Source organism: Anopheles aquasalis, chromosome 3, assembly GCF_943734665.1.
Source record: "Anopheles aquasalis chromosome 3, idAnoAquaMG_Q_19, whole genome shotgun sequence".
Lineage (NCBI taxonomy): Eukaryota > Metazoa > Arthropoda > Insecta > Diptera > Culicidae > Anopheles > Anopheles aquasalis.
In genome coordinates this window covers 42,609,064-42,619,063 of record NC_064878.1, presented here as the reverse complement: position 1 = coordinate 42,619,063, position 10,000 = coordinate 42,609,064, and the positions used below count along the sequence as shown (strand labels likewise).

General features: G+C 46.7%; 1 protein-coding gene across 9 annotated transcripts in view; it reads left to right on the top strand.

Annotated features, from left to right (window-relative positions):
- LOC126574321 (filamin-B) overlaps positions 1-10,000 on the top strand; it is a 45,173-nt gene that overhangs the window by 34,368 nt on the left and 805 nt on the right. For 8 of the 9 annotated variants that reach the window (XM_050234454.1, XM_050234453.1, XM_050234455.1 and 5 more), the window contains 7 exons: positions 786-934; positions 3,542-3,614; positions 3,684-3,871; positions 5,201-6,808; positions 6,883-7,090; positions 8,393-8,521; positions 8,593-10,000. The exon at positions 8,593-10,000 is cut by the window's right edge and continues 157 nt beyond it. In XM_050234454.1, coding sequence (XP_050090411.1) covers positions 786-934; positions 3,542-3,614; positions 3,684-3,871; positions 5,201-6,808; positions 6,883-7,090; positions 8,393-8,521; positions 8,593-10,000 — 3,763 coding nt within the window. Of the gene's footprint in view, positions 737-785; positions 935-3,541; positions 3,615-3,683; positions 3,872-5,200; positions 6,809-6,882; positions 7,091-8,392; positions 8,522-8,592 lie in introns of those variants that run through there. The other variant, XM_050234462.1, reaches the window with a different exon arrangement.

Sequence of the window (10,000 nt, the reverse complement as noted above, 5' to 3'; positions counted from 1 at the left end):
AAACCATTAATATCGCATTGCGCATATTTCAATAATCGAAGATTTCTAACGCCAACCACTACTTGGAATATATGTTAACAACATTCAGCCACCAACAGTAGATAACATGATAGCGATGTATCGTCCCCCCTTCTTCTTCCCTCTTCCCCACCAATAACCATAATCTAATCGTAGAAAAATAATGTATTTATATGAAAAACAAGCTCAGGAGAGAGAGAGAGCGATCGATCGAGCGAGCATCAAGCGAAATGATAAAGGATATCGTGCTTGTATTGTATCCCTTTTCTTTGATCAAACAATACACAATTCAATGCCATACACTCGCTAATAAACACGCGCGCATTCCCTTTAATGCTGCTGCTCCCGCATTTCTTTCTCTCTCCTCTATTGCTTGTAATCCCCACAATTTGGGCTTTGATTGTGTAATTTGTTTGGAACTAATAAAAAAAAATGGAAAAAACCTGTAAACCCTGTATGTGCCAACAAGCATGCGATGGATGTGTGTTGTGTGTCTGTGTCTGTGTGAGTCCATGCTTAGTATCCTTAGTGTAGCATGTAGTATCATCAGTATGTCCCAATACCCCACAAACATTCCTCCCTGTTTGTGCTTTTGCTGCACCTAAACCTCAACTCCATCCTCACGGCCATATTTTGCATTCCGAGAACAACAAAAAAAAATCGAGGAGGAAAAATCCAAATTTCGGAGCGGCCTCTTACGCCCCGCGCCTTTCCACCGCTCTCCATTTTCTGACAAATGACGTGTTCCCCGCCCACACTTCCTTCAGGCCCCTCCGGTCACTCGGTACCGGCGCAGGTTTTACAGACGGCCGACGGTGTGTTTAAGGCCGAGTTTGTGCCACGTGTCGTCGGTGAGCATCGGGTCAGCGTTACCGTCGAGGGACAGCCCACCGTTGGCAGCCCGTACTCCGCCAAGGTAAGTTCGCGTGGCATGCATCTCAACGCACCTCAAGGTCAGGTGCAGCGTGGAATGCCGTAGAAAAGAAATGTCTGCTGGTGATTGGAATGTCGATGTGAGCTAATTGGAGTTCGTCGCGATCGCGTTCGGTACGTTCTGGATCTCTCTGGATCTCGCACTGATCTCGGTGTCTCGGAGGAATTTGATGGAATGCCGATGGATTGGAAAGGTGCGCATGCATTGTGTTGGCATTCAGCGTGAGCATTCACTACGCTAGTCTGTTGCATATGCTTACGCTCGGTTTTCGATGGGAGCACTTTCATAAATGCTGATCACTGTATGATCAACATTCCATTATGGGGTCGACATAATCGATTAATTGAAGCTGCTGTAGGTTTATTGTTTATTTACGAATTACCCATCGTTCTTATGACGATAGATTGCTCCAACACATTCCCAAGGTCTTCCATTAGCTCGCTACAGTCTTCAACCAGTCAGCTCTATTAGGGAATCAATACTCGGACCATTTGATTGAAGTGTTTTATTACGTTACTCAGCAGTAGTGTGCTTCGAATGGCACTTTGGGCGTTTCTCCGGTTCCCTTTCTTTTAAGGGATGGAACTGCCTCTCCCCTGGACCTAGAGCACTTTCATTGAGACTCATCGCAGCAGACGTTGCTGATTGGATGGCTGCTCCATGAATTGGTCAATATTGATGCAATTCAATAGACTTTCTCCTACTTAAGCCGTCTCGCTTTACGTGCATTTGGGTCAATGATAAGTGTTTTTCAATGCTCAAAGTGATTTCAACTCAAGAATAGATCACTAGAAAATTAAAAAATAAACACAGTATGCAAAAAAAGTTTATCCACCCCTTGCAAGAAACTTACACTTTTTGGCTGGTTTTTCATGGAATCCTTCGGCTCAAAAATGTGTATCACATATCAATAGCTTTGTTTTTTTTCTTTACTATGCTTTTTACATTTTACAAAAAAAATCTTCATAAAAACAAAGATATTACAAAAACAGTCGAGCAACGTGAGGAAAACACGTTTCTTCATGCTTCTTAGGTGCGTAACTCCATTAGTTTTGGCGATAAAATCATAAAATTGGTCTTAAAAGATGTGTTTGGGATAAAACGAACTGAAATGCATCTTTGAAATTGATAGGAAAAATTGTTATTAAATTATTGTAGAGTAAACGCTGTGTAATATCATATAATAAAATACATGATGAGGGTGGATCAACTTTTTTCGCGGGCTTTTCATACCTTGCTCCACTGTTTTCGTAATATCTTTGTTTCTAGTTCATCTATCAGACGTTTTGTTAACACCTTCAATCCTGCTCTTCCTCTTAGTTTGTTGAAATTTTTATTCTCTTCTTTTCAACCATTCCACTCATGTGTGAATTCTTCGAATCCAATCGACCGAAGAGTGCAAATTGTTGCTAACAAATTAGCACACCGTACCCAGGAGAGCTATATTTGACTTTTGCTATGACCACTATTAGTACAGAATAATGCTTTAGAAACGAAATAATCCACGATCGCATTTGGTTTTAATAGATAAAAAGGGAACTTCAAGTATTTTCTCTCTTAAATATTCTTAATTAGTGAAGTTCATGCTCGATAAAACTCAATTGATCCAACATGTTATGTAATCCTGACACTTTATCTAATGCCAAGAGATCGAGATCGAGAAAGAGATCGACTGAGAGCAATGTTCTATCTAGATCTTCACTTTATTTGACTAAAGAGGCTATTTACTTACTCGTTCCGAAAGCATCCTCGGGATCAAAGTTCAAAGTTCTAGAACGCTCTGCAAACTGATCAGATACGATGTTGAGAACGCTTGGCATCGAGTTAAGATCGCCCCAAAAGATCACTTCCAAACTAATTGCCTCCTAATTAGGTCGAATGATCTCCGTCTCTGGGTGAGTTGGGAGCCAGCATACTGGCTCAAGACCCCTCAAGCCCTCGACTGTGCTCAACCATGTGTTTGCTCAAACGGGGTTAATTAAACCACCCGTCTTGACATATTGCACCATCGGCACTCTCCGAGGCGCTTCGGGTGCTCGAGGCCTCCCGGGGGATCATCTGCGAGAGTGTGTTTGGTACCCGGCCGGAAGAAGGGCACGTGCCGCTTCCGTACGCGTCCATATGATTCGTTCATCCGTCAACCACAAGCGCAACCGCGACTACGTGGTATAATTACCGTTAATTGTTAACTTACACTCACGTCGCCCCCGTAGGAGATTGGGTGTGTGGGTTTGTTGTGCGGGCTCTTTCGTTCACTATCACGCCCGAAGGGGTTGTGGCCACGCAACGCCCGCTGGATGTCCATCATTGTCAATCGCGCACTCTGTTGTGTTCGTTGTCATTCTGATCACGCATTCGCAGCTCCAGGGAAGCTTAGAAGAGAGCGATAGAGAGCAAGAGAGAGAGAGAGAGAGAGAGAGAGAGAGAGAGCAGGAGAGAGAGAGTGGAAGAGAAGGAGAGAGAAACGGCCACTGAAAGACCTCGATACTAACCCGATACTAACCTCAATCCATTCGCATTCCATCGGGGCTCCCGTTCCGGGGAACAACAACCATCGTCATCACGATCACGATGATCGCTGCGCCACAGGTCTACGATGTGACTGCGATCAAGGTGAAGAACGTCAACAATGGAACCGTTGGGAAGCCGGTCGTATTCCTGGGTAAGTATTCCGCGCGTACTCTTAGAATTCGCAGTCGAGTAATATCGAATCCGAACCTTTCTTGAACAGTCGAAACGTCCCAGGCCGGTCCGGGAAATCTGGAGGTGACGGTCAATGGTGGCCGGGTGCCGACGTCAGCACAGGCGCAGGGTCAGCACACGTACGCGATCAGCTTCACGCCCCGCGAGGCACAGAACCACACGGTTGAGCTGCGCTTCAACGGGCAAGACGTACCGGGCAGTCCGTTCACCTGTAAGGTAAGTTGAGGTCACCTAGCGGTCAGTGAGTTCTAATGGGCTGTCCATAAAGATGGGCGATGCGACGTGGAACAATCAGGAATTGGAATCGAGCCTTTATCACGTTATTAGTGGATGCAATTCCCGGGGGGAAGTGTGTCATTCTACACTTTTTCGGAACATGCCATCGCCGCGTATAATTTCGGAGTGTTGGCTTCTTGCTGGCCAGTGACCTAGTGTGCTCCAGGCCTAGTAGTTGGTACACGGTGCTCGCGGTGGCCAGTGATACCAGGAGAGTGTGATGTGTCGGACCGCGATAAGAAGAGTTGTGTGGTCGAAGGGTTGCTGTCGGATACGGATTCGTGGCAGAAATAAAGTGCGTAGGTCGTTGGCAATTAGAATTAATCAGACAACCACCCTGTCTGATAGTGATCTTTTAAACAGAATTTCCTTTTTTTTTGCTAAAACGATCATTCTGGAGGCATAAGCTTTGTCTAGACAAAGGAAAGATGTTAGTGTACAGAGTGTTTTGTAGTGTGGCAGAATTTGAATAAGATTTTAATGAATGCAGTGCTGTAATTTGATTTACAACAGTACAAAAATGAATCCATTTCGGATTAGCTAGTAGTTTTTTTCAAGTGGCATCTCGAGAAGATATTTCAAACTATTTACTATCACAGTAGATCGTCTTATAAGTAAAATCAAGTCAGAAAGGATTAAAAATAATAGCTAAAACAACAGTTATAAGGATCTAAAGAGGTGAAATCAACTCAGTTTTCATTTCTTACACGCCATATCACACTAGATTGGACGCAAATGATGCGTATCTCTTCAATTAAATTACTTTACATAAATCAAATTGAAATTTAGTTCTACATTTCATGCTGCAAACACATTAGTTAAACATAATACAATTCTTCAGAGCATGATTCTAAAAAGAAGGTCCTTCAAAAGCTTTATATTGATAGATTTGGTTCCTTATCCTGCAGTGTTCGTTTGGACTGATGAGTCCAGCAGCATATGCAAAGGAATTGCAACTAGGCTCTTATAACTTCTCTTTATTTCGTTAGAATATTCTCTACAGATTGTGTGTTACTAAGAATATCCCTAAAGGTCCAGTAGTACTCCAGTATTAATCCTCCGATGCGATGAACCTTAAAACATAGCCTGCACTCGGCTGAACAATTTTCCGATAGTATTCCACGATTTTGCTTTCATAAAAACACAATTTCTCTGTTTATTTTAAACAGTGCGATTTGCACCAACAGCTAGTGTAATGAATCACTATAAAACTCCATGAAAACTCCATTCAAACCCCCCATCTAATGCTCTTCCCTCTTTCTCTCGTAGGTCTCACCAGCGGCCCGGATCGTCAGCAGTGACCTCACCGATAAGGTCAGCGTCGGCCATGTCTTCGATTTCGTCGTCGAATCAGACATTGCGCCCGTGGTCGAAGTCCTCGGACCAGCGCGTCGTCCTGTGCGAGCGGATATTGTTCCCTCCACCGCACCGGCCGGTTATCGCGTCAAATTTGAACCCGTTGAAGTCGGTGACCATTCGGTGGAGGTACGATTGCCTGGCAGTGGCCACGTCGAAGGTAGTCCCTTCCTGTTGAAGGCTTACTCCGCGGAGAAAGTGGTTGTGACGGATATACGGCCCGGTGTTGTTGGCAAGAGTGTTAGCTTCGGTATCAACGCAAGCCAAGCCGGTGCGGGCAATCTGGAGATAATTGTTGCTGTTGGTGGCAAGAACGTTCCGAACTTTGTCCAATCGGAGGGCAATGCACGGTTCAAGGTGAACTTTAAACCAACGGAAGCTGCAACACACTCACTGTCGGTGCGTTTTAACGGATATCCGGTACCGGGATCACCGTTCGCTTGCCACGTAACCCATGCGCCGGTTTCGCTGTCGAAGGCGATCGCTAGTGGCGAGTGTTTGCGACAGGCACCGGTCAAGTGTGAGAATGTGTTCGAGTTGGAGGGTTTCGAAGGAATCGATCCGCAAGTGTTGATCACTTCACCATCGGGTGATACGGTAACGAGTCGCGTGAACTATCGGGATGACGTCCATCTGGTATCGTTCGTCCCGACCTCCGTCGGTCGACATTTGATCAGTGTCACTGCCAACGATCAGCACATCAACGGATCACCGTTCAGCTGCAATGTGTTCGATGTGTCTCGTGTATCGATCGCTGGATTGGATCCACGCACCACGATGGCCTCACTGGGCGTTCCCCTAACGTTCAGTGTCGATGCAGCCGGTGCTGGTGAAGGAACACTGGAGCTTGTGGTCTCCACTGCCACGAGCACGGTGAAAGCGGAAGTAACCGCATGTGCCCGAGGACTGTACGATGTCACTTTCATCCCTCAGAGCTGCGAACCACACTTTGTCAACATCACATTCAACGATCTGCCCGTCGAGGGTTCACCGTTCCGCTGTGAGGTCCAACAGAACACCCAGCACGTCCAGGCCGGTAACTCGACATTTATCGATCTGATCGCCGAAGAGCAAACGGTGGAAATTTTCGATCCGGAGAACAAACTCGTTCCGTTCACGCTTTCACGCAAGGCAGCCGAGTTCAAGGCGTCCAAGATTGGCCAGTACGTGGTGCGGTACATTGATCAGGAGACACGGAACTTTATTGCCGCTCGGACCATCAACGTGTTCGATCCGTCGATGGTGAAGATCGTCGAAGTCGGTGAAGCGTACTGTCACAAACCGGCTTCGCTCGTTGTCTCGACTAATGATGCCGGCCAAGGGACGCTAACGTCGACGGTACGGTGCGGTGGCCTCGAGGTCCCCCATTCGATCCGTGGTACCGCCAACAGCGGTGTCTGGGAGATTGTTTACCATCCGACCCGGGTCGCTCCGCACAAAATCATGATCCTGTACAACCAGGTACCGATCGCTAATAAGGCCATCGAGATCAATGTTCTTGCACCGGCGATGAGCAAGGAGGTAAGGAACGGCGCAACACCACATAGATAGATACACAAGATACGATACTAACCGTTGGACACTCCACGTTTCAGATCACCGTGAATGGGCTTGGGTTGTATCAGGCGCGGGTTGGGAAGACAACTTCGTTCGCAATCGATACGGTCGGCCATCCGGCACGGGAATTCGATGTCGTTGTGTCGGGCCCCGGTGGCCAGGCGCTCCCGGTGCGCTGCTATCAGACGAAGGGCGGACATCTGCAGGCCGAGTTCACCGTGCAGAAAGTTGGACAATGCTTGATTGGTAAGTACGGCGCGTAGTACCACTTATTTCCTTCCTATTGAGTTCTTAATTGCACATCGTGGTACAACTTATATCATTTTATTTAATTGAGAATTGTGAACATTTAGTTGGACATCAATCCACGGTTCAATGGCTGTGAATGCAAAACCAATACCTTTATTTGCTTAGTTTGTCTCTTATCTTAATGCGATATTTTGTGAAAAAAGTAGGTTTATAGGAACATATGAACTGCGAGCGTATGAACTGTAAGTGTACAGACTGTACACTCTTGTCAAGGTAGCGCCGATGAGATTTCATTAAAATTGTTAATAGTTTTTAAAAAAAAATCTTTAAAAATTGTGTTTTTAGACTGAAATGGCAAAAAGCATCACTTTTTCAACTTCAAAAATCTACCAAAAATCGAAAAATATAAAATTCAACAAAAACTAGACGGCGCTACCTGGATAAACTTATAATCTTTCAAACGAGTACCGATTTGTATTTTTCTGATAACCCATCACGCAGTTACGATGGGCACTATTTTTGGTGTCAAAAGACTTGGCCCTTAAGACTTAAGCGACGAACCCGGTTTGATCAGTGTGATCACTTTTTCAACTTTAAAAATTTTATTAAATTTTTTATTAAATCTTCCCCAAAATAGAATTAAATATTCTTCAAATGTTGTAGTTGAATATGCCATTCATTTGAAAGAATAAAGTTGAATGGTTAAGTCACAAAAAATCGTCAAAAATGATCCTTGTTCTGGTCAGAAATTACCGAACCCCCACCCCCCCAATTCTGTTGAGACGCCTCTCAATTAATGTAGATCAATTCATTTATCGCTCTGAAAATAGACATTGAACTTATTGAATCATCACGAAACATTGAATTTGATTATTTGCTGTAAGATTTGATTATGTGCTTTGAGATTCACGTAGCAATGCAGCAACAGCTGACTGCTGGCACAGTGTTTCAAAATCTTCTTACATATCGAAGATATAATAAGGGATGCAAATTATACTGTTTTAAATAAACAGAGAAATTGTGTTTTGTGAGAGGAATAGTTGAAAAACCATCACGAAATTGTGAAAGTAGAAATTAGGACTTCAAAGAGCCAAAGGATAGTGAAGCTCACAGTTTACTTCGATTGTTTTTGGTGAAACACATGGGGAAGCCACAAGACATTAGGCATCCTTCCCGCTAAGCCTGCTGGGCCGGCTGAAACCTTCCTGTGCTACCAGCATAAATCATTGCTTACTACAAGTCATCAAAAGAGCAAACAGATCACAAATACTCGTATTGACCATTTTCTCCACCTTCCAGACGTTCTTCATCAATCGAAACCATTGATGGGTAGCCCGTTCACCTGCGAAGCGTACGATCCGACGAAGATTCAGCTGCAGAAGGTCCCCAAGATGAACCTCTGCAGCAACTCACCCATCTCATGGATAGGTAACTAGCAAGGGGCAGCCATTGACTCAACCTCTACTAACCACCACCTCTCGTCCCTTTCCGTTTCACAGTGCAATCCGAATCCGCGGGTGTGGCCGAGATCGAGATAACCGTCCTATCGCCCTCTGGCCAAAATGTCCCAGTCCAACTCACGCAACAGGACGATTACATGCACGCCGTCGAGTTCGTCCCCGTGGCCGCCGGTCACTACAAAGCCACGGTCATGTACGGTGGCGAGAACGTTCCCAACTCCCCCATCACTTACGCCGTCCAATCGACGACCGGTGGTGGTGGTGCCGGAAAGCAAGCGGACAGTCACGCGTCAGGCAACGGGCTGGAAGTGGCACACCGTGGCAAAGAAACATCGTTCGTCGTGTACTGCCCATCGGCACCGAACGTACAGATCGAGCGTACGGACGAACAGGCGGAACGGATCGAACCACGGATCAAGAATCTTGGCAACAATCAGTGGAAGATTTACTACACGATCCTGAGTGTCGGTCGGTACGAGATTCGGGCAAGCTGCACCAACCGTGGCCCACTGCCCGGTTCCCCGTGGAACATCTGTTGCCTGGATCCGGCCAAGGTGACACCGATCGGTGGCTGGGGATCGCTGCTCGATGCCAGTGGAAAGTTGGTGCTACCGAGTAAGATCGTGTTCGATACGAGCATGGCAGGACCGGGAGAGCTGACCTGTTACGTGGATGACGGTGAGGTGGAGGTCGAAAAGCAAGGAAATGGTCGCTGTGTTCTGTTCCTGTCCGATGACGAACTGGTCAAGGGAGAGCACAGTTTCGATCTTACCTGGTCCGGTCTACCGATATCGCAGAGCCCTGGCTTCGTTTACGTCACTGGACAATCAGCTGGTGCTGATAAAGTGGTACTGACCGGTCGTGGACTAACCACCGCTCAGGTTGACGAAATATCCCACTTTACGATCGATGCCACCGAAGCCCTCTCCGGAAAGCCGGAAGTTCACATGACGTACGAAGATGGAGAACCACTTCCGGTCACTCTCCTCCAACCACGCCCCAACGAACTCATCTGGCTGGCTTCGTACAATCCACACAAATCGACCGGAGGGCCGCTGAGCCTCGACGTGGAGTGGAATGGCCGTACGATCAAGGGCTGCCCGTTGACGATACCCGTTGGACCGGCGGTGGATGCAGCAAAGGTCCTTTGCTCCGGCGAAGGACTCCGCAATGGTGTCGTTGGACGAGAAATCAAATCGTGGATCGATACACGACGGGCTGGGCCTGGAGAACTAACAGCACACTGTGCGGGCCCCCGAAAGGTGGCCTACTGTGAGCTGTACGATCATGGTGATGCAACGTTTACGCTGAACGTGAAACCACAGGAACCGGGACGGCACACGTTGACGATCAAGTACGGTGGGCAGCATGTACCGGGGTCACCGTTTACGTTGCGTGTTGCCGGTGCCCCGGATGCCAGTAAGGTGCGCGTTTATGGGCCAGGAAT